This window comes from Agelaius tricolor, unplaced genomic scaffold (genome assembly GCF_023055355.1).
Source record: "Agelaius tricolor isolate 1412-34295 unplaced genomic scaffold, bAgeTri1.0.p SCAF_2, whole genome shotgun sequence".
NCBI classification, from domain to species: Eukaryota; Metazoa; Chordata; class Aves; order Passeriformes; family Icteridae; genus Agelaius; species Agelaius tricolor.
The window spans coordinates 59,217,806-59,243,049 of record NW_027269262.1 but is presented as its reverse complement, the minus strand read 5'-3'; the positions used below and the strand labels follow the sequence as shown (position 1 = coordinate 59,243,049).

The 25,244-nt window shown below is 36.8% G+C and overlaps 1 protein-coding gene across 7 annotated transcripts in view; it reads left to right on the top strand.

Annotated features, from left to right (window-relative positions):
* The window catches only part of ASPH (aspartate beta-hydroxylase), a 114,424-nt gene that overhangs the window by 64,533 nt on the left and 24,647 nt on the right, over nucleotides 1-25,244 (top strand). For all 7 annotated transcript variants that reach the window (XM_071420075.1, XM_071420060.1, XM_071420066.1 and 4 more), the window contains 6 exons: nucleotides 10,892-10,980; nucleotides 13,196-13,282; nucleotides 16,372-16,522; nucleotides 17,553-17,689; nucleotides 22,357-22,455; nucleotides 23,140-23,229. In XM_071420075.1, coding sequence (XP_071276176.1) covers nucleotides 10,892-10,980; nucleotides 13,196-13,282; nucleotides 16,372-16,522; nucleotides 17,553-17,689; nucleotides 22,357-22,455; nucleotides 23,140-23,229 — 653 coding nt within the window. The remainder of the gene's footprint in view (nucleotides 1-10,891; nucleotides 10,981-13,195; nucleotides 13,283-16,371; nucleotides 16,523-17,552; nucleotides 17,690-22,356; nucleotides 22,456-23,139; nucleotides 23,230-25,244) is intronic.

The following is a 25,244-nucleotide window of genomic DNA, read 5'->3' as shown; positions in this document are numbered from 1 at the left end:
AGATTAGTATTCTGGAGGTCAGAGTTCCTCCAAGCTCTTTGTACCTCTAAGGGCAAGAGGCAATGTGAGCTACCTGGCCCCTGGGGCTGGGGTCAGCACTGCCAGCTGTGCTAAGTGTGAAGAGACAAGTGACATTGTCATGGTTTGACACTGGCACAATGCCAGTGCCCCCATGAGAATACCCTCTCCCTGGTTTCTGCTGTGAGATGTGACCAGGAATAAGCAAAGCAGGCTCCCACTTAGGGAAAAAAAATTTATTAACTAAACTACAAGGGAAAGGAAAACAAAAAGAAACACACAAGGAAAATGAAAACTTCACAAATACATCTCCTCCTCCTCCCCACCAAATTCCCAATACAATACATCCCCCAAATCATCGACTCTCGGTCCGGCACCACCCTTCAGAATACTCAATCCTCAGTTCATCAAGAGGAGAAGGAGTCCTTCTTGTGCCAATGGTGACCTCTTCCTTTCATGTCCAGCGCTCTCACCACTGAACACAGACCAGAGCTGCTTCTAGGGTCGACTTTTAAGGATGCTCTGTCCCGATCCAAAAAAGGCACAGTCTCAACTTTGGGACATCTGTTCCCCCCATATTTTTCACCCCCTGGGGCCGAGGGGCACCAACACTGAACCCTCTTGGTTCTGAGGCATCACCCTCCCCCTAGATGCAGTCTCTGTATCACAAGGAACATGGTTCTGTCCATGGCTGTACAAAAAGAGTCCAGCAAAAGCCACTCCATCATCTCTTCCCACTAAGATTCTTCTCTATTCCTCCAACATCTCTCACTTGCCCAGACCTCCCTCACACTTGCCCATTTCCTTCTTCATCTTCCACTCTATCTCTCTTCTAGGAAAGGTCAATGTTCTGTAAAGTTTTCATTGTCCAAAAAGGGGTTAAAAGCTCCTACAAGCGGCCGGCTGCACCCCCCCCCCCCCCCCCCTTCTTCTCCATCCCAGCCGTGCTGCTGCCGGCACAGGCCCATGTTTATCCAGTCTCAAGGTTACAGTCCCAGGCACCGTGTCTCTCTCTCTCTCTCTCTGTCTCTCTCTCTGTCTCTCTCGGGGGGCTGCCCGATGGCTCCCAGTGTCTCTCTTTCTCTCTTCCACCCTTCCACCCCCGGGCTCAGGCCTACCTCTCCCGGCCACATGGCTTTCCCCTCCCCCTGCCAAGCCAGCAGCTGGGCCTGGGGAGAGACCCGAACTCTTTCCCACCGGAAACCCAAGAGAACCTCCCAGGGGAGAGCTCTGCTTTTAACCTCGTGTTCTCAGAGGCGTGTCCAATGTCCCAATGGCCACATTAGGTGCCAATATTAAAATCTGAGCACCAATTGGCCTGACCACAGCATCCCAGAAAACATATTTCCTGTCAAACCACCACAGACATGCAAATCAGTCCTTGTTGAGACCATGATTGCATAGCCTGTCTTAGGTTAGGTAGGAAGGTGCAGAGACAGATTAGATGGAAAAGAAGTGAGGTTTTGCTGAAGAGTACTGTGAATCTGCTCTCCCTGCAGTGACATTTGTTCTGGCCCCATGCGTTCCGTGTCACTGCACAAAACGTGCAAAACTTCCTTCACTGGGATCATGGCTGATTGCTGGCAATGCCCAGAAACCTCAGGGCCTGTGCCAAAGGATTCAGTAGCTCTACTCCTTTTTCATTCTGTTTCCATTTTCTTTTTGGCTGTTATTTTGTATTTGAATATTTAGAAATGCTGCTTTTCCAATATTTTGATATGGTTTATTTGGTTTGGATTTGTATATTTGTAGTTTAAACATAAGTTTCTAGGACTGGCGAACTTCAGACATTTAAGTATTTGAAATATGTCACATGTAAGCGTAACATATAAAAAGTAAAAAAACCAACCAAAACAACTTAGAAAGCTTGGCAATTATGCCTACACTTCCATTTATTGGCAGGGAGTATCTTACTGCAATGGATTTACCTACTTGACAGTAGGAAAAAAATCACCATTATGTGCTGCTTTTACTGACCTGTTAGAAAAGTATAATAAAATCATGTACAAGAGCCATCCAGTTTGGGAAAAAAGCAGTCATAGGTAAAAATGCCAGCATACTAATATGTTTCTTGTGTAAGAAACATACTAGTATGCAACATTACTCATCAGAGCCTGTACTAAGAGCTTTACATTCTGAAAGTATGACAGAGTGGAGCAACTTCCCTTTTTTACCCTAGGTGCTTTGTGGTTTTGTTTCTTTTTAAACATCAACTAAATAAATGTCACTGCAGATTACAGAATTTCTCTAAAGTAGGAAAAGGGATAGTTTTTTTTTCCAGGTTAAATTGCTGGAATTTTTCATCCTACCAGGAAAAACAACCCTGCATTTTAATGAACTTTGTTTATGGGTACACTGCTTGTATGATTTTCATACAAGCTGAATTTTGTTGAACTTTTTTGATAGTTTGAACTTAGTTTCCATTTTCAATAAAAGTGGTTAGGTATAGATATCCTAGTCACAGGAAGTGGTATAAGGTTCTAGTCACTTTGTTAATTTTAAATTACCCTAATAAAATGCAGCAATAAATTGATGAGAGATGGATTATAAAATATACTGTACTGTGACTGGTATATGTAGGAAACTTGGAAATCTAAGGAGTTGGGAATTTGAAACTTCATGTTTGGCTTGTGTTTAGGGTTTGGTTCTGATTCTGAGAGTACATTCTGATGTGCAAGTCTGCATTTGTTTTGTGGTATTTGAACATACATGCTCTGAAGAGCTTTTGTGCAGAAAGTATTTATAGCTTTGAGTAGCTCTTGCAACATAAATATTTTTTCCTGCTGCAGCCTTGATAGTACTTGGTTAGCAAAGTGTCCTCCTAATAATTATGTAAATTTTAGTATTCAACAGTAATTCATCAAGTTTATTAAAAGTCTTACTGAAAATTCTTTGATATTAACAGAACCCCTCTCTGGAAAGTTCTCTAAAGAAATAAAAATGAAAATAAACTTGTTTCTAACATACAGTTGCTTCAAAGTTTCTCTGTTATATTTAATGGAGGTGGATTCTTCATGTTCTCCATAAGAATGTAATTAGACTTTAAACAAGTAATTGAAATACAATGGGTATTCCAGGTGAATATGAGAACTAATTCTTTAAAAGGTTTCACAGGTAGTACAATGCAGGACATATGTGCCACATCCATAAGTTGTCTTTCCATCTGAGGTGGTGTTAGTTGATTTGATCACGCAGACTAAAAAAAAAATTAACTAAGAAGCCTAATTTTTCAAATTTGATTTATATTGGACATATATTAAATATTTATATTGATGAACAGATATAAAAAATGAAAAAATAATTTTCAGCTATGGACATGTTTGTTTCATATAGTGAAATTCAGCATAGGTGCTATTATTATATATAATAATTTTTCCTTTTCAAAACTGACAAAACATGACAGTAGAAAGGAATGGTGTTTGGTTGGAACACTCAGCTGCATTGCATTTGGAACAGAAGTACATTAAAAGTACATTAAGCCAGGCTTAGGACAATATCATTCCACACGTGGCCCTGCCCCTTGGTGTCATTTTGATAACAGGTCAGTATTCACCACTGTTCACTCTAGGCATTTACCTTTGAAGATATGTAGGATTCCACTGTGATACCAGTAGAGGTCTAATCTGGGGAGATTAAAGCACTGCTCTTCTGACTAAATGTAGGTCTTTGCTGCAGGGGTTTGCCCTAAATTCCATTGGGAACAGAGCTCTGTTGTCTGGAGAAAGAGCTTACACAGTTAGGTCACCTCCAGCATTGTCTCCTGGAGTTAGGTGGGCTGAGTTCCACCCTTTCAAGCCCTGCTTATAACAGTATACATATTACCTACTGATTTGCAAATTTGATACAATTAAATATCTGTGAGCTGTGTGCAGAATGACCAACACAGAAGTGTAGTTGTCAAAGTCCAAAACTGCTGCATAATGCCATTCTGAGCTAAATATACAGGACATTAGAATGTTAGAGTGTATTTTTAATAGAAAGTCAATGCAGAAATTTCTTTCTGGTTTTGTCAGAGGATTGCTTAAGTCTAGCCTTTGAGTGAATCCAAAAGTCTTAATGGTGAAAGAGAAGTGAATGATGGAAATACATGCCAAAACTAAAATTATTATTCTGCTGTTGTTTCTTATGATCAACATCTAACCAACCAACCAACAATAATTTCATACAGAAAGCCCTGTAGAATAGTTTTTACTGCAAGGGAAATTGTTCTGGAATAACTGCAGTTTAAGATTTATTATAGTAATTAGATTCCAGCTTTATTAGTCTCTAAAATGCCTCAGTTTTTATTGTCTGATTACTTCCCCAGATAAGTTGATTATAGTGGTTTTGCCTGTTCTACCAATAGAGTTTAGAAAGATCTTTTAATTATTCTAGTGCTCCTGGCTTTAAATTGTGTAGCTGCAGTTTACTTGGTTTTATACCTTCTAAGTTATCATTTCTAGAAGCCCATATAACAAGTAGATAACTTACACTCTCTGTATCTCACCTAATGAGCTTCCCAAACAACAGGACAATGACAGGAGTTTTTCATCATCATCAAATTCTCATTCAAGTGTCCAGTGAGATGCGGCACAATTTCCAAAACTAATTTGGGTAATGATATGGGGCTGGTATCAGGAGGGAGGACAATTACTTGAGAAAATTTTGAATTCCAAGTAAAAGTCTACTAATATATATATATGTTCTTCAGAACATAATTGAAACTTTGAACTGGGAAGGTGTAGGGTTGATAGTGGGTGGCAAAGGGAATTAGTAAAACAGAAGGTCACGAAATTAGTTGGAAAACAACTACAGACCATCATCATCAATATCTACTTGTCATTGACCCACACTCAGAAGTTGCTATTCACAAGTTGCCAAGAGCATTATTATTGAATTTGTATCCCAGCAGGGATGGGAGGACGTTTGGAAAACAAAGCCTATGACCCCCTCTAGAAATTGCTTCCTTAGTTTTTCAAAGTTTAAGACAGAGAACTGACAGGAGGATCCTTTGCTGCAAGTGACTGATGAGACTGTATCATATGAAGGGGTTTTTATTTCAGATTAGCTTTAGAGATGGCATAACATAAGGAGACATAACTATATAGTTATAGTCTCTACAATTAAATAATTATAACGTCTATTAAAACTTCATTTAAGACTCAAATCATAAAATTATAGAACAGTTTGGGTTGGAAAGGACCTTTAAAAGGCCATTTTGTCCAACCCCTGTATTGAGGTCATTCAATTTTCTGGCTAGCAGTAAGCACAACATACAGTCTGTGGAGTAGGATTGTTCCAGTGTATTTTTCAAATCAGTAACTGGGGACCATGTGTCCTCAAGGTGGCTGTAAAGACCAGCCTTTATCTTGAATCACTTATATCTAACAGAGTAATTAAAACTGGAGTCCTAACTCCTCTCTGTTTTGCATGTGAGTAATAGCAGATGTAATATCAAGGAAGCCACCAGGAATGCTCCCTTAACATCACAGTGACAATGTGAATGAATCAATAAGTGAATAAAAAAATCTAATTACAAGAACCAAACCACATTTATGAGGTGGTTTGTTAGATAGTGAATAGTGTCTTTCCATCCTCAGGTTTTCTCCCCCAAGTCCACAGAGGGATTGTAATGTTATTGTCTCACCATTTCTGAGGACCTAGAAATTTCATTAAAGACAAGATTAACAAGAAATACTTATGCTAATATGTAATATGGACTCTCACAGAGCAGGCCTCTCTCAATTGACTGTAAATCTCACAGCATTAGTTTCCAAAGACTGAAGCAAGACTCTTTATCCTGTGTGGAAGGCAACCTTTCCCCCAAAACCCCAGGTCAGACCAGCCAGGCTGTCACTCATTGCTCTCAGTGAACAGACCAGGTTCAAAATGTCAGCTCCAGCTCTGGAGGTAAGCCTGCCCCCAGACACACCACTATTCTTAGGCTCTGAATATAAGAAAGGGAGCAGAAAGCCTAGGAAGGGAATCATTAGTACTGAGAGCAAGAGGGAGGAGGAGAAAAGGGCAGCAAATGGAAAACTGCCTAAGGTGGTCCTAGTTGTGATTTCCTCCTGGTCATGGTTGCACATCAGCTAACAAGCTCTCTGGTTGAGGTGTCCTTCCTGGCATGTCCATTGGGACAGAATAAAATCATAGAATTGTGGAATATCTGCTCCAAATATTTTACAAAGCACAAGAGTGAGAGATGATTTGTATTAAGTGTATGGAAGTGCATACTGGTTTTTAGATACAAACACTACTTGTTCTGGAAGTGTTAATAGCAGCATGATGTTATCTCCTACTCACTTTGCTCAGGAAGAAAACTGTACATGCATCCTTTGATCAGACGCTCAGAGTATGGCAGCAAGGACAAAACAATTCATCCTATGTGTTGTGGTAAAGATACCCTATCTTTTAAATTATCTTATCAGGAAACAACAATTTGAAGCCTTTACAGTGTAGAAAATACCTTCACACACTTAAATTTGCTATCTGTTAAAATGCCAGGTGTGTGGCGTCTCTCTAGGGTAAAAGATGTGTGTTAATTGTGAAAGCATCATGATAGCATGATAGCATTCAATATTTTTTGTCCAGTTCTGGCTAATGTTAACTGTTTTGATGTACCAGACTGATATCTTATCAGGCAGGTTATCAGTGTTTTCTCTCTTAGGAGAATGAGATTTTCCTTAGCCTGGATGATGGTGTTATATTTCAGATGAAAAGATGAAATGGAGAGATTTCACACACACAGCCATTCCCACTTCTCTGGAAGCTAGAGAGGATTCATTTGCTTCATTATAGAAGTGGTATTATTAGTTATTTGTGACATTTCTGAGTTTTTTCTCTATTGCTTTGGACTTAGGGTCATATGTAATCAATTTTTTTATCATGTACTAGTTATCTCTTTTTGTTTTCCTTGTTTCTATGTAACTGCCTTAACATAATTGTCTACATGGTGTTTTATACCAATTTCCAACCTTGGGTTCTGCTCAGTTACACAAGAATTTGCAGACATTTGATCATGTGAGGACATTTGTCTAGAAATTCTAGAAAGTTTTAATTCCTTTATTATTATATCTTTAGCAGCTTTTCACATTAAAAGTTATCAAGTATCAAGAAATGTAATTTTGTGTATAAATCAACAGTTTGCAAAATTGTTTTTCTGATGCTGTTTAGATGCTTTCTTAAGGTAAAAAGATCTGCTTCAAATGAAGATTTACAGAACTTGATTTTTTGAATGTTATTAGTATTTTCTTTTTTACAGAAAAAGCTAATAAGAGCAGTGGGAATTGAGATTGCTTTCTATCACAAGACAGTGTTTTTAATCACTTATGGCTTTTCTGGAATTATAGCACTGAGGTGAAATTTTGCATTGGGAAAATTTTTGGAGCTTCAATATTCATTGCTGGCATTGAGCTAGGAGGAATCTCAGCTACTGAGATGACTGGCACAGTGAGCTCCTGTGAGGGTTTCTTTGGTTGTCAGATGAGGGAGTGAAAGTTACTTGTGTAGGTACAGTGTTGGCACTAAAGCACATTGACTTATAATAATACATTACAAAAATTGTAAAACATATGACTAAGTGGGACCCTAAAGCTTACTTTGTCTCTTTGGTTGACTGAAGGCCTTATTAACTGTGTGCATTGTTCTTGGCAGATGCTTACACATCTTGTTAATTCAAATAAACAGAATTTTCAGTAATTAGAGTTCCACAATTGCCCTCAGCAACCTGTTCTACTGTGCTTGCTCAGAGATAGTAGCTCCAGATGTTCAAGCCAAATTTTCTGTTATAGCCATTTTAAGCCTTCTCTTCCTTATCCTAACTATGATGATACAGAAAATAAATTATTCTTTTCATTTCTGTAGCCGTGTTTTACAGAGTAGTGTGTACCTGTCTTCTCATGGCAAACTCTTTATTACTGCCTTTTTACGCTTTGTTTCTATTGTCGCTCCCCTCCCCACTCAGTTAAAGGCAAAATATTTTGAAACCAGTCTTCAAGTGTGATTCAATTCTGTTTATTACTTTGTTTACTTTTCCTTAATTTTGATGTGATTCTCTTGTGGTCTGAAGAGTATCCAGCAGTGTGTTCATTATTATTCAGAAGGAATTTCTCTGTCCCTTGTAGAAGTAAGACTGTCACTGCTTTTGGTGATGACAAGGTGCTTTTCAACATAAAACCAAAATATGCCTGGTATTTTAGTTTTCATTTATCAAAACAGTTATATGGAATATTTTATCAAATTTCATTGGATTATATATACAGTTTACTGTACATTTAATGTAATACATTGTAATACATTGCTACTTCTATTTTTTTTTTATTCTGTATCCTGTTAAATGAGATATGAGATTGCTTGTCATCACTGGTACTTGTTTGTCTTGTCTCCAGCAAAAGAACTAACATAGAGTTTCTTGTGAGACTTCAGTTTCCACTGAACTGTTTCCTGAATCCTATGACAGCAGTCGTAGGATTCAGGATCCTATGACAGCAGTCCTAGATAGAATGCCTATTCTCCAAGGCTATTATTGAAAATCCTCAGTAGTATTCTTGAAACTCCAGGATTATTACCATTAGGTAAAAGGATTATTACCATTTTAATGCTCAACCTGATTTGGACCACAAACCGACCAAGCAGTTGTGTGATCATGCATGACTTCAGTGTCATGGTGAAATTTGTCATTGAAGAAAAATTACATATATATTCCTCTGAAAACAGATAAGTTAAATTCTTTGTATCATTGAATTTAATATATTGGGTCACATCTGCTAAAGGATTATTGCACTGGAAGGAGGTGATGGATAATTTATTAAAATACCCCTGCAGGGAGATAGCAGGCTATCTGCTTAATATAGAGGAATGCTTGATGGTTACACTGAAAGCTCCCTGGTGAATCCTTTAACATAGAATAGAATGGGGGATGAAAATGATTGCTCGTTATATAATGTTTACTGTGTTATATTGGTGCCTAGCAGATGAATAATATTTATGTTAACAACTCCTTTCCAGCTTTTTATATTGATCTCCTGCTGGTCTAGGGCTGATATATAATTGTACTGAAAATAGGAAGATAGTACTTTTTTTTGTAATGGAGGGTGGTAAATAGGTTCTTCCAACATATCACCCAAGTTGGATATGAAAAGGAAGATATTGTATATTTGTGCCACAGACTTGTAAGATTTTAATTTACTTTTTTAATTTACTTTTTTTTTCTGAGCTCTTTCTCATGTCCTTGTAAACTTAAATGAAGTGTAGAGAGTGTCCCACAGGCAGTGGGAGTTTCCTGGTGGGTGGGAAAGCTTCTTTCCTTTGCCTCAAAGGAACCTCACTGTTGCCATGCTTACTGAGTTTGAGAAAGACCAAATGACTGTCTTTCCATGAATGCTCAAAGCTAAAAAGCTGACTAATAGCTGTCCTGCCTCACTGAAATACAGTTCCTGTGTAGCTGGCCAACCTTAAATAAAGATTTTCATTCATGCCGTAAGAACTGAGAACTCACATTTTAGTTGCTGTTTATGTTACTTAGAGAACAGAAACTAAATCAAGCGTTTTGGTGGCAATATTCCATTGGAAGCTCCCCAGATATTGTACCCAGAGGAACTGACAGGCCTCAGTTTTCTTGCTAACAGCAAAGGACAGTTTCACATGGCAGCTAGGAGCAAAATGAACCTAAAAAGTCCTCAAGGTCACTTGCTTTCATTGGTTCCTTGGGTTGATGTTTCTGGGTTCTTCCACTGCTGCTGTTAAGCAAGCCAGGCCTTAGAAATAGCAATGGTTTCTTGAAAAACTGAGTGGCGTATTTTTTAAAAAGAAAAAAACAAACACAAAACCCAACAAACTTTTTGCATGTTATGTGTTGTTCTTTTCAGGCCCAATGACATTATGTGAGGAACTTCTCACCACACCTGTCAGTCACTATGGACTGAGGGTTTGGAGTGGAGGGATCCTCGCACTTGTAATAAGAGCTGTTTGTGTGAATTTCACTGGATTTTACCTGGAAGAGAGCCGGTGCTGTGCTCCTTAACCATTACTATCATTAAATGCATGAAAAGGCAGTGAAGACATTGCTTTCCTATGAAATGGAGGATAATAAATAAGACAGAAAAAGACTGGCATCAGTGACAGATTATTAACCTTGGTGATCTGCACAGTAAAGAAGTTCTTCCTTATGTTCAGGTGGAGCTTCCATGCATCAGTTTCCACCTGTTGCCTCTTGTCCTATTGTTTGGCAGCACTGAGAAGACCCTGACTCCATCCTCTTGTCATCTACTTTTAAGATATTTATACACATTGATGAGGTCCCCTCTCAGTCATTTCTTCTCAAAGCTGAAGAGGCCCAACTCCCTCAGCCTTTCCTCATAAAAGAGACATTCTAGTCCCTTATCATCCATCTTTATTGCCCTCCACTGGACCCACTCCAGGAGTTCCATGTCTCTCTTGTCCTGAGGAGCCCAGAACTGCACACAGCACTCCAGATGCAGCCTCAGTAATTGCTCTAGGCAAAGCATACAGTCACAACTTTTAGAAATGACTAGTGTGCTCTGATGATCATGTTTTTCATGATACCATATAAATGTAGGAAAATAACAGTTCCCTTTGCTCTTCCACCTCAGTTGAACCATTTGGGAAAAAAGGATTCTTGACTGTAATGTGATGAAAAATGCTTTATTCTAAACTTAACTGCCAAGTTACTCAATTTGAATGACTGAAGTTTGCTTTTCCATATAGGAGTTTGTGACTGTAATAAGTAAGAAATCAGTTTCTTTTCAGTGTAATTTAAAACTGCCTTACTTGAAAATGATGCACTTTGCCAGCACAGTCCCTAGCTAAGTGTTACTCCAGGCAATTGAAATACGAAAAAAGTAATGAACTGTCTGTTTGTTAAATCTTCTAGCTAAAAAGAAGAAGAAGCCAAAGCTCTTAAACAAGTTTGATAAGACCATTAAAGCTGAACTAGATGCTGCAGAAAAACTACGTAAAAAAGTAAGTTTTGAATGTTTCACTCAGGACTGTACACAATGGATAAAAATCAATGAATTAAATACTTGTAAAAAGGGAGAATGAATTTTAGATTACTTTATTGAAATTAACTTTTTGAAATAGTCAGTGTATATTTGTCCTTCAAGTTTAATTTCTGCTGGATAGTTTGTCTTAAATTTTTTAAAGTTGTAAGTGAATGTCTGTTCATATGTGTTTGTTAACCTTGAAGATACGTAGCTTAGTCATTGAATTTCTGCTGAAATGGATCACATCAAACAGGTCAGTTCTGTCCTATTACTCTTGTCCAGTTGATTACTGAAGTCAAGTGCTGCCAGATAACTCTGTGTCTGTTAGCAGTGATCTCTCAGTGAGTGTTCTGATGCCTCATGAGCATTAGGTGCAGATCACTGGAGAAGGTGCTGTTTCTGTTGAGATTCTGAGTCCTGGGAGTGCCTAGGCTGCTGTACAGCTGCTTAGAGGATGAAACAGATGTTCCTGCTTCTCACCAGGGGCAGCAAGACCTTAACATCAATCATTCAGTTTGGATAGTTCTGAATTTAATAATTTGACCATGAAAAAGAAACAAAAAGCCCCCCAAGCTCTTCAGTCATCTCCCCCTTATAGCTTCCAATTTTATACTTTCATTTGAATATTTCAGAAAATAATACCTTTGCAGAGATGTCCCTTTTCCAGATAGGAGATTAAGTTAAAAAGTGAAGCAAGATTGTGGCTGTTAAAAATGAGGAACTTCAAGTCTTTTGAATGTATTTCTTGTTAAAACTCTGATAAATAGGAGATTAAGTAGTGAAGCAAGATTGTGGCTGTTAAAATGAGGAACTTCAAGTCTTTTGAATGTATTTCTTGTTAAAACTCTGATAAATAGGAGATTAAGTTGTGAAGCAAGATTGTGGCTGTTAAAATGAGGAACTTCAAGTCTTTTGAATGTATTTCTTGTTAAAACTCTGATATGTCTCACAGAGAGTCCTAGAACATAAAGAACATCTGCAACTCTTTGCTGTACCCTAGATTTGAGGTGGATGAGCAGTGAGATATAAGATTTTCAGTACAGTAAAATAAAAGCCAATTTGGTCATTGCAGGTGCAGGATTATATTTGATTTTCAGGACAAACTCTGCAGTTTTGACTTTATCTTGCCATCTATGCAGCCCCAGAGTTCTGGTAGACTGGAGGGCTCTTGTATAGGGAGCACTAACCTCTGGCTGCCACTGCTGCTGTTCCTCACTAGAAACCTTCTTTACATGTTAGAATACAAAAACAAAACAAATTTTCATGCTTCTTGTTACTTAAGCAATTGGTTAATCAGAAATAGGCATAGTAGACACATTTGATGAATCTGTAGGGTCAGCTTGTTGACTCTCTTTTCCTGCTGTATTTCTTGATAAGTTACAGATAGTCATACATGTCATGTAGGAATCAGAATAAATTTAGGAGCAAATCAGGCATGTATAATATTTGAAGATAGCAGAGCAGTTGTATATAATTCATACACATATAACTCATATTTATAAAGCTGTAAAGAGGTGGAAGTGGCAGCAAGATCTTTTGCCAAATGTTGCCAAGCAGTGCTAGTACCTATTTGACAGTGGGGCTGGTTCTTCTCAACATCCATCTGAACTTGCTAGTCAGTGTCCATCATGGGATCATCATCCATCATGAGAATACCACAGTTACATTTGGAATTGTGTGACATGTCCTGAGGGACGTTGTCATGCAAAAACTTGGGAGAAACAGCCATACATTGTGGTTGAGTCTACAGTATTTCCCTTAGAAGAACTGTACTTACGATGCTGTTCATCATTAGAGGTATGAAGAGGGAAAATTTCCACCTGTCTCCAGAATTTTCTTCCTGTTCTCTATTAATTCTGGGCTGGAATTTGTTACTAGCAGTAGGGTCTTTACTTTTGTATACAGACAGGTTATTTTCATCTCAGCATTTTGTCCAGCAAACAAGAAAAAGTGGGTAAAGTATGAAAAACCAAGTTATTAATTTTCACCATGAAAATTAGATTATATTGTTTCATAAATAATGATGATTCTCTTAAAAAGGCAATCTCAACAAAAGTATGAGTGAAAGTTGTTGATTCAGTCTGCATTGTTTTGTGTTTGTTCTTTAATTGTAAAACTAATGTGTTATTGGGTCCTGCATCCTTCAGCATTTTTATTAGATAGAATTGCTGATAAATATCTCTGCTTTTCAGGGAAAAGTTGAAGAAGCTCTAAGAGCCTTTGAAGCATTAGTGAATCAATATCCACAAAGTCCTCGAGCAAGATACGGGAAAGCACAGGTACTTAAAAAAAAATGATGGGTGTTGAAAAAAGCTAAAATAAACATTTTGTTTTACCAATAGAGCTATAAACACCAGTTGAAACTAATTTTTAAATTTATGCTGGTTTTCTAGGTAAAAAAAACAATCATGTGATCTGTCATATGTATCTCTTCAGTCAACTGTCCTTCCCCAATTGCTTTGGCAGCTTTTGTGGAACTTCAGTGGGAAGTACTGTAAATAACAAAAAAAATAAGGGACATCCTGTATATCTCAGGAGAACTGTCAGGTGAATGGCAAGAGATAAATACCAACTAATGCCCCAGTGCAGGCACTACAGGCAGAACCTACCTGTTACATACTATTTGCTGTAGCTGGGAAATCAACACGTCTGTCAGCCTGGGATAAATGCTGCTTTTTGCTCTTGTGGGAATAGAGAAGAGGATTTGGAGTTTTTAGAGAGAGAGAGAGTTAAAGGATAAAGAACACAAATTCTCAGGCAGTGAGGCTTAATTAGCTTTACTTGTAGAGTGAGTTGTGTTTCAGGTGTTTCCCTTCAAAAAAAAAACCCTAAAGAACCCAACCAAAACCCAGAAGGCATCAGAAAATAATCTCTGCATTTATAATACTTTTAGGCTGTGTTGAGATGTCTCAAAATTGAATAATAAAAGGATAATCCTGCTGCACTAGGAGTAATAAAAAAACTCCTTGAACTCATGTTAATCAGGATAAAGAAGTGAAGCCCTCACTGCAGGAAGGACGGGTGCTGTTAGACAATTGATGAGGACCTTGGAGTCACAACCAGTTTCCACTTGGTTAATAATAGTCATGATAAAACCAAAGCTGTGATTATCCAAAAATCTATCACACAAGCACTTGATACAGAGCAGACCAAATGCTTCAGTGCTCTCTGTGGTGACAGTTTGCTGAACTCTTTGCCTCTTTACAGTAGGAGACCACTTTGTTCATACACGTGATGACTCCTCTCTGTTAAGTTACACTTTTAATATTTACCAATTTATACAAATCTACTCATTATATCTAGTAGAATATGCTTCCTGCCTCTTGAATGGCTTTAGGGAGAAGGGCAGATCACTGCAGCCAGTTGTGAAATTTATTCTCATTCAGAATTCCCATCTCAGTGACCCAACTTCATTTGTCCATTTACAGCAATTTGTAGTTGCCTACTGCTACTTTAGTAATCCATGAAAGGTCAATACAGACCAAGATCTGAAGAAATAATTAGGTGCATTTCCTGGGAGTGTGTAAAAACAATGATAAATTCATTTCTGTAGCCTTTGAAGGTTCATACTAGTCATTTTACTGAACAGTCATATTAATATTATCAATGGCAATTTTATTGAACCCAGTATGTTTAAATTTAAGCTGTTTGAAGGAATAGGAAAACCATGTGCTTCAGACAGATGAATTATTCTTAACATTTGCATTGTAGCACAGTATTATTTTTAAATAGGGATTCATACCAACCAAATCAATTTAAATTTGCTATTTCTCATCATTAACTAAAAGTAAAACTGCAAAGGGTAAGGTTAAAGGCCTTGAAAGTTGAAGCTGAAAAAGGTCAAGAATTCACCACAAAAGTGTAGTTTTCCTTTTCTTTGAAGCATGAACCAGCACTACATGCTAATTTTGTAGATTCAGTTTTTTAAAAGACATGAGGATTGATTTTTCTGGATCCTTTAATGGTTTAAGGCATTAAGGCAACTGTTTTCCAAAAATACCTGCAAAATATTTCATTGTTGGTGTGTTTTTCAAAAATATGAGCAATTCTTTATTTGCTGTCTGAATTACACGTGAGCCAGATAAAATTATACTCTACAGAATTCTTTGACATCTTTACAGGTGAAAAGAACAATGGATAGGTTTTTAACCTCCTTATATTATTTATACTGATGGAGTTATGCAGATTTTATGCTGAAAATTTTTGCTTGTTATATATCTGTAATATTCTTTGCCCTGCAATTCCTTTGAGAAAAGGAGAAATAAATTTCCTAGTGAATGTACATCAGAAAAAGTAAGTTATTGCTTAAAACTGATTTTTGAAGTTGTCTCTGAAAGCTGCTTGATGAACTGTTTGGCTGAATAGCCATATTTTTTGGTATTTCAAATACTAAGTTTTAAAACAACTCAAGGAAAAAATTAAAGGACAGAAGTGCAAAAAGATTTCAGATACTTGTTATAGCATATAGAGATAACACAGTTGAAGGAATTTCATTTAATGTGTGCATCTTTGATGCAACAGTGAATTTAAATAGACCAACCACAGCTTCTACGCCATCATGCTTGTGATACATCCTCTGTGGCTCTTGTCTTAAGAACAAATATAAGCCAATAAATTTAGAAATATTTGAGAAGAATGCATCAAACACGTGAAAATGCATGTATTTATATAACCAATTCAAAGTAAGGCTTTAAAAATTCTGCATTTGAGACATAGTCTTTTTCAGCTATGGAAGCAAAGTATGAACGTGCCTTACCACAGGTGAGATCAGTTACAGCTTCTGTTAGATCACTGAAGCTGTAATTTCACTGTAGAGAGCTCATATATCCTTTGATCTGCTTCTGAATTTGATGAACAAATTTAAGTGTTGAAGGAGTTGTAGGGTACATGTTCTATCAAAGTATGCAAGGCAAAAGGCAATTCCTAATTCATTTTGCAATAAAGAGTGTAAATAAATGGGTCAGAAGAGATAAAAATGTTTGTGGGTGTGTTTTAACCTGTGTATTGCTTTCAAAGTAAGGCTTAGTATACAAATAGTCCATAGGCAAAATTTTGCAGTTCTTCTATGTTATTAAAACAGATTGCTTCATCTGCTTTTGAAAGCAGAAATTATGAATTCTACAAATATTAAACAAAAATCTGTATTAATGTATGTTTTAGGTGCAAATTTTCTCGTACTTCTCCTTTCAAATAGTTTATAGGTAACTGTTGTATTGCACTAAAAGATTTAATGGTAATTCTATTGTGCTTTCCCATAAAGCAGAATCCATATTCTAACAAATGCATAGTTTGCCTGGTAAGAAAATAATTGGTTTTAAGCCTAACGGATTATTACAAGTTCTAATAATGATTTTGTTGTTCTTTCTAGTCTGAAGATGACTTAGCTGAGAAAATGAGGAGCAATGAGATGCTGCAACAAGCTATCAACACCTATGATGAGGTGGTTAGTTTGCCAAATGTCCCTTCAGACCTGATAAAACTGAGCTTGAAGCGAGAAGCAGACAGGCAACAGTTCCTCGGTAAGTTTTGAGGATGGTATAAAAATTACAGAAGTTGTCTGCACAAGGATTTCAAGACACCACTAAGGATTTTAAGGTGACAATTCCATTGAATTTTTGTTTGGACTTGTCTTCCTAGTATCTTAAATGAAAACCATTTTTACATTATTTAATTTTTTTCTAGGTAACTAGTGTCTATAATTGAGGATAATAGTAACTATTGAAAGCTGCAGCAGGTGCTCTGAGAAGCTATGATGATAGGTAGTCAAAATTTTTTGTTGACAGACAAAAAAGAAACTTTTCTTTTTCTACTGAAGCTGAAGAAAATCAAGAGGAAATTACTGGCATAAGCAGAGTAAAAACATTCAGAATAAACTTTCACTAAACATAGAGAAGAATGGAGTTGAACATGGGGAGAGCAGCCCCAAGATTAGGTTTAGATTCTACTTTTAGATCTCAATTCTGTGATGTATGAGAGTTGATTATTAGAATATGAGGCAAAATCAAGAGTTCTGTTCCCATGGGTTAGATTTTTAATATCAAGTAATTTAGTTCTTGCTTTTCTTTAGCAAGACCTTATTTAGGAATCCAAGGAACATACTTAATTTTAAGCACATAAAGCATGATAAACTTCATAACAGAAGTAGAGTAGATCTATTACTTAACACTATAAATCAATAGAATTTATTTAAATAAGGTGAAGTTTTTTACTATATGTTTACTTAGTTTTTTCCAGTGCTTTGCTATCTGTGTATGATAGAGCAACCAAAGCTTAAATTATGTTATTTCTGCACTGTGAAGGGTCCTCCACAAGAGGCTGCCATAACACTGTGTGATTGCAGTGATTCTCTGAGATATTCCTGCTACACCCACAGTGACAGCCAGGCAGCTGAATGTGCTCCTTTCTGCTCAAGTTTTTCCAGGTTCTCCTTGATTGTCAGTGAAAGTGAACCACTTGCCTCTGATTTGTGTTTCCTTAGATGTTGTGTAAACATCTTGCAACTGCTCCTTATATCTGCACTGGTAATTAAGTCTTGTTCAATCAAATCAGGTCGCATGAGGGGTTCCCTGGTTACTCTACAGAAATTAGTTCAGCTGTTTCCCAGTGAGACTTCATTCAAGAATGACCTTGGTGTTGGTTACCTCTTGATAGGAGATAACAGCAATGCTAAGAAAGTGTATGAAGAGGTGAGTTTCCATTCCAGCCAAGGAAAATTACTATTTACATTCCTATGTTCATTTGAAAGATTGATTGATTCTAACTTTTTTAGTTGTTAAACATGTCACATGAGAGATTTTTGAAGGGTTAATACAGATATAAATTTTTTTCTAATGCGGTTATCCTCTAATTTTAATTTATATTTTCTGATACTGTCATACTAACTTTTTTCTCATTGACAGAGGAATGCAGGTTATTTCCATATGCTTAATAATAAAAATCTTCTATCTTCTGGTAATCAGGTCTGGAATATATTGACAACACATCTAGGTGTGTTGTATATAACATGTAATACAGAATGCATGCTATAAAAATGATAACCAATCTTCAAGACAAGGGAAGGAGAAGTAAGCCAGTTTATTTACAGGAAGAGCATTTCTAACCTTGTAATCAAGTAGTTCAGTTCTCACAAATCTATTTTACCTTAGTTTTTTCATCTTTTTATAAGTAGCTTAAAATCTGCTTTTCTTTCATGTTTGTAGTGTGGACAATTCACTGGATTTATATTTCTGTCTTATACTGTGGTTATCTGGCTGGGGGAACTTCACTGCCAGGAAAGACCACTCTGCTCCTGTGATCTAGAAACCCTGTTAACATCTGGAAACTGTCTGACAGATGTGGAGTCTGACATCATTGGTAGAGCACAAATCATCACACCTGACCAGGAATGGTCCTGTTGATGTTGGCACACTCATGGTGCTTGTGTAGGGCAGGCTTGCTAATTGTCTGGTTATGGAGGCTGGAAAGGGATCAGCAGGATTAGTGCCACCTCCTGAGAATAAAGGCTCAGTTTCCATCCCCCACATCTGGGGGGCTGAAGAGATTCTCATCTCTGATTACTTCTCAAAGAGAAGGATGATGTTCAGCCACATGGTGGGAAGCAGAAGCCAAACACTAGGAATACCATTTTTTTTCCTCAAGCTCCTCTGGTAGTCTCAGATGTTGCCAGAATAATGTTTGCTTTGCTACTTTGGTTACTTTTTAGGTCCTTCCATAAAACATTTCTATCCAATAGTTTTTGGCTTGCTGTCAAAATTTCTCAGAGTATTGGAAATATTGGCTTTTTAAAGGTAGAATTTATTAAACAAACCTGCTAGTCAAGCTGCAAGGAATTTGAGAAAACAAAACCATAATCCTTTTGGGCAAGATTTTCCCGTGCAATTATTCAGTGTTTTGTTGCAAACAACATAATTGTTAGAATTTCTCAATAATCACAGGGATTTTTATACATGGAGGAAGGTCATGAATTTGCTATATTATTACATTGATACTGAGTTTTATATACTTCAGAAGAAATACATAGGGCTCTGATTAAGAATAGATATGCAACTGGTGTGCTTTTAACATACTGGTTTCCATTCTTCTTTATCCAGTGTAATTACTCTGTTTTGCAGTTCACTAACACTGAAATAGAATAGAGCATAGTGATGTTCTGTCATTGTAAAAGGAGGATAAATATGTTTTTAAGGATTTGGATTAATTTTTTAAAAAATCATGGTGGGTTTGTCTGTATTTTAGGTATTACTCAGGCTGAATTCCAACACAATAATGTATTTTTTTTTGTTGTAATTCAGGATAAGTTTACACTAAGGATTTTAAGAAATAATACCCAAAGAAGCAGGGAGAATCTCATGTGTAGCTGCTTTGGTTCTTGGTTCTACTGAAGGCTTCTTGGATGACTTTGGGCAGATTGCTTAGGGGCTACATGGCCTGCTCTGGGATCACAGTACATGCCATTTCAGACCAGACCTACCCAAGCTTCCATAATCTCCAAGGAATTGAATAGAAGCCCAGGGAATCCTAGAAGATGAAAACTTTTTGCTATGCTTTGCATTTAATAGCTAGTTTACTTATTTGCCAGTCAAGTCTTATTTTTCTTTCCAAATTTGTAACATCTTAGCAGCTTATTTTAAAAGTCTTTAATATATGTTTCTTCTTTTAGCTACAGAAGCAATGTATATAAACACTGAACTTCAGACCAAGAGAATTTTTTGCTTCCAACTGTAGTGTGGTATAGTATAACTTGCCCAAAATACACTTTTCTAGTTTGTGTTTGCCAGAATTTTTTGCTGAACCACAGATAGAAAATGGTGTCCAGCTGGAGAGGATCTCAGTTTTGCCTCTAATATTAAATAATTTTGTTTTGAATTCACTTAGGGACATGGAAACATAATGTTAAGGATAATCCTAGTAGAATTCAGAACTATTTCTATTTTCAAAGAAAACACAACTTTAAAAGTAGTCCTGGTAGAATTAGAACTATTTTTGGTTCAAACATCCACAGATTATTTAAAAAAAAAAAAAAAAAACACAGCAAAAGAGAACATTGTAGGACTGGTTACTCAGCTAATATCTCTTTTTCTGCCTCCATGCTGGGGCATGTGTGCATGGTTCAGTGCAGCATTACAGAGACAGGCATAAGCCAGCTCTGATTGAGCTATCTCAGGTACCAAAACCAGAATATCCACATTAACACACTACTCTGCCATGGCTAATTAGTCTCTGATAGCCCCAGAGGTTAATTTCTATATTCATGATTAATATTTAATGGGCTATGAACAGTTTAGTAAAACTTATTTCTAAACATAATTAATATTGCACGCAGCAACAGCAACAGAGTAATACAATTTACATTAAATACTTCCAGTGTAATTTCTGCTGATTGTATCTCTTTGCTTCTCTTTAGGGGCTCTGAATGTAGATCATTCCTTAATGCAACTCGGCATAGTTTAAATGAACCGTAATACAGAAAATTCTATTCTGTCTTAATTAATCAGATAGCTTTGTCCTATAGTTAAAGAAACTGTAACAAAATTATGTGGCTAATAAATATTTCTGTCAGTCATTTCATTTCACCCTGCAGGTACAGATTCTTGGATCAAAATAATTATACACAGAATCCTGTAGTCAAAAGGCATAAGATGCAGAAGGTGGTAGTGTAGTCTTATACTAGGGATCAAGCTCATCCTTACTGTGGTACTTTTCCTAATAATGTCTCATACCATGGACTTCCAATAGATTCTCAAATTGTTTGTTCCTTCATAATAAGCATTTTCTGTGAAATGAAGTAAAATGTTGCTATTTTTAACTCATAACATTTTGTACCTTCATGGCTGTGATTTTCGGTTTTGCTTGGATGTAGTTGGTGTGTTTAAGATTTGAGAAAAGAGAGAAATTGGTCCAGAAAACTTCTTATGATTTTGCTTGTAATTATTTTGATTGAAAAATTATGTCAGACAGCGACTGGAAAAGGCAGAGGGAAATAACTATAATGTATGCAGGCATTTTATCCACAGCATAAGTTTAGTAGCTTCAAAAATGGATTTAGGCAAGAGAAATTGCTCATCTGTCTGTTGTTTTGCAATTAGCAGCTGTCTAGACATTCAGTGAATATCAGCCTCTGTAATTCCACTGCCTGCCAGGCTCCTGTGATGGTCCTCACATGCTGGGGGTCTATCCTGATAAGACTGTCCACCCTTATTTTAAGGAAAGAAGAGATGTAAAAACAGATTAACTTAACCATGTAATTGATATTGCATAGAGCTACAAATTATATTGAATATAATGACATCATAGAAATGCAGAGCTGGAAAGTAGATCAAGACATTCTCTCTAATTTTTGCCCTCGGCTGAGGCAGACCAAATGCACTTAAATTATCTGACTGGTGTTGGGGGTGCATATTTCAGAATTCAGGTTGGCAGCTTCACACTTCCTTCCCCTGAAACACTGCCCCGTACACTGATCCTTCCCTACATCTGTCCCTGTACTCACATATCCTTCTCTTCCACAGTCCCCATGAAATATCCATCTCTGGACATTTTCCCATGAGTTTCCCTTTTCTGCAAAATTAAACCAGTTTGTAAACTCAGATATGATCTGAATCTTGTTGGTTCAAAATCTTTTAGCTGAATTTAGCATGCTTGGTCTTGGTCAAAGAGTGCAGCCCACAACTACACAAGAATAATTTATCCATCGCCTTCTAGTGTGAAAGCACATTGAGTCACTGCTGCAGTACTCTTTTTATTACCTTCTTCTCATGGCCAGAAAGGTGCACACTGTTCCAGAGAGTGCTCCAGTCCACCACTCTGCTGAGAGTGCCCTTGGTGTTCCAGGGTTTGCACATCCCCATCTCACGATGCTGGCATTACATTGCAGCTTCTTTCTGAATTGTAGTTGTTATGCTTCATGTATTTTCTCCTGCAAAAACTTGTTTGCCACCACTGGAAATCTGTCTAATTTAAAACTATTTCAGGTATGTTTCTGCTGCAGATTTTTTCAAGAGTAGCTACTTTCCTTCTGATTAGTCCAACCTGGAATAAGTAACTTAACTGTTGATAGTGGGTTTAATTCTGTATTGAAACATGCTATAACTCAAGAGACAAGTGTAGAAAAGGACAAGTGAAAAATAAAGAAATTTCTGTTGAAATAATTTTACTTCTGAGACTTCAAAGTTTGGTTTGTCTGGAGAAAGCACAAAAGTGAATGAGGAAAAGAAAGCACAGACAAGCCAAGGGTTTACCTGAGAATCTGTAATGGAAGAAAATACAACTGCATTACTAAATAGTGTTATGTATACAGGTTTGTTAATTTGCATAGATTCATACAGGTGTATTTAATTCATTTTCTCTCAAACAGGTTCTAAGTCTGGCTCCAAATGATGGCTTTGCCAAAGTACATTATGGCTTCATCCTGAAGGCAGAAAACAAGATAGCAGAGAGCATACCTTATCTACAGGTACTTTTTCACCCACAGTAAATGTTTTACCAGCAAACAGTAGAATTGGAATGTATAAAATGTGTCAGACTAGAAATGTGCTAATTACAAATCACTGCTTAAGTTATTTGTTGGAGTTATACTGGTGTATCACTACTTATGAACTGGAACAAACTTGTACATTGAAAATCATAAATTCTTAAACATCAAGTATTTGTTTTATTAATGGTTAACCTGAAGTACAGAGCTCTGAGCCTCAAATTCTTTGAGGTTGGTAGTATGCTGCAAATCTAAGGTTCTTGAAAGATCCAGAGAAGCCTTACGTATACTTCCGAGTGTTTGGGAAGAAATACTACAAAATAAAACCTTGATCCAGCTGTATAAAATGCTTGTGTACATGTTTATAGGGTTAGGGGCAAGTATCCATCTCTGAATATGCCTCTGTCTTGGAGGGATTGAAGGGAGAGGCTGGGGGATTTGGAAAACTGGTAAAGTTTCTCAATGATTTTCTACTGGCATATTGTGGTCATTCAGCTTAAATTCCAGGTTACCATGGTGGTTACATTTTTACCTAATTTCATAGCCTGTCTCTTGCACAGGATTGACAGACTATTTACAGCAATCAAATGAATTCTTTTAGAAGTCCTATTGAGGTTTACTTACATCTTTCATTTCTATTTATTTATTTATTTATGTAATTTTTAGGAAGGACTGGAGTCTGGTGACCCTGGCACAGATGATGGACGTTTTTATTTTCACCTGGGTGACGCATTACAGAGAATGGGAGACAAAGAGGTACATGTTTAACCTGTTCTTGCTTTAAAATCTAAATCTGTGAGTGGCTGCAGACTCCAGGAAAGCATTTAATCATGGGCTTAATGTTGCAAACAAGAGTAGTTTGATTGCAACAACAATCCAGCATGTGTGAGTAGAAGTCAAGATGATCAACAGCAAAAAATCAGTTGTAGGCATTACAATACAATCTGTTAGCATCCCTTGCTTTAGATTTTACTGAAAATGTTGAAGCTGGCATAGGGCAGTTTGAAACAAGGGGCTAAAAATTTACAAAAATTTTAAATGTTTCTAGAAACTGTGTTCTGCTTATATCACCTTTCAACACAGATTTTAATGAGAGTTAAAATAATCAGTTACATGTATATTACTATATAGAAGTTCTTGTATAACACTACTTTGTAAATCTTCCTTTCTTTCAAAGGAAAAAGCACCAATGAGATTGAGATAAAAGAGGATCATGAGAGGACTGAATGTGTGGGCTGAGTTCTGAAATTTTTTTCCATAACTAAATTAGCAAATCAATCAGGAAAACAGAAATTTGTCCTATGTGTCTGTTGAGAGGCCAAAAAAAGCAAGCATATGATGCTGGAAGCCATAAGAGTTTCTCTTTTGTTTATTTGAAATCAAATTATACTTAAAAGTGAAATTTAAGTGTATGACTTTGCACTACAGTGATGGAAGGATAGCAAAGGATCTTTTTTGAAGACTCTGATTAGTCAAGGACTTTAATATGGGCATGAATTTAAAAACAACAGCAAAAAAAAAAATCCAATTCCTTGGTGGGAAATATGAAGAGAATAAGCATAAAAAATCTGAGTAGAAATAGCCATGAAAATCACTGCTTTTTAATTACTTAACTAGTAATGTGTGCAATATTAATACCTAAAAAACTGTAAAAATAGCTGACCCCTTTAGTGCTGTGGCCCAGTCAGTAGGTGGTTCTCCAGTATGAGCTGCAGACAAGTGGGCTGTGGTGAAGCCACTGTATGTGGTCTTTCTCAAGTCTAGTTCATCAGTTTACCTTTTTTTTTTAATAATTCCTGGAACTTTTATTACAATACTTTATACATACAGTAGATCTAGAATGTAATATCTGAATTTTAAGCTAGATTGCCTTCCCTCAATACACTTCCAATGACATTTTTTTAATTGTTCATTTATAAGTGAGAATTAGTTTACTTCATTTTACTTAGAAACACATGCACACACAGAGTCTGCTTTCACACTCTATCTGACTCTGTCTCCTTCTCTCAAATCCCTGTACATTTGGGATTTGAGACATTCTGGGTTGAGTTGCTGAGCCTAGAACATCCCATTGCCATTTGTTTAATACCATGCAGGTGTAATTAATGTACAGCATCTCTAACCCCAGGATAATTATATGTTAATGTTTATGGAGTTAATGGCCAAATCTGCTGTAGAAAAAGTTTAATTAATGACAAATGAACTTCTTGGGATAGAGGAGACTTCTAAATTTATCAGTGGAAAGTCCATTGTTCAGCTAAATTTTCCTCACTGACCTTGCTAGACTTGCTGAATTTCAAGATTTAATCAAGGAAACAGATCAATATTTAAGTTAGATGTGAAATTGCTATCACTGAAGGTTTGTTGAAGGGAGATATTCATCTATTAGAGCTAAATTAGGAATTATAAATGTGGCCTTGGGAAATGTTTGGGGAACAGTATTGAGTTTGCCCTTTCCAACTACAATTTGATAAAATGCCATATTGGCTTAAGAAAAGAGAAATTAAAACCATGGAAGTTGTTACACAACAAAGCACTCTTCACACAGAATGTATAAACTGAGTGCATCTCAAACAATTTCTGTCCTGGAAAGGAGAGCTACACTGTTGTAGCTGTCCATGTTTCCCTGCCAAGACCTGCATGAGAAAAGAAATTTTTTGAGTCTTGGGAATGGAAAGGATGAGTGAGGCAGCCTGTCCCTATTCCATCCTGGTAAAGGCAATTTCCATAGCACAATTCTTCTAATAAATAAAAATTAATTGTATTACACA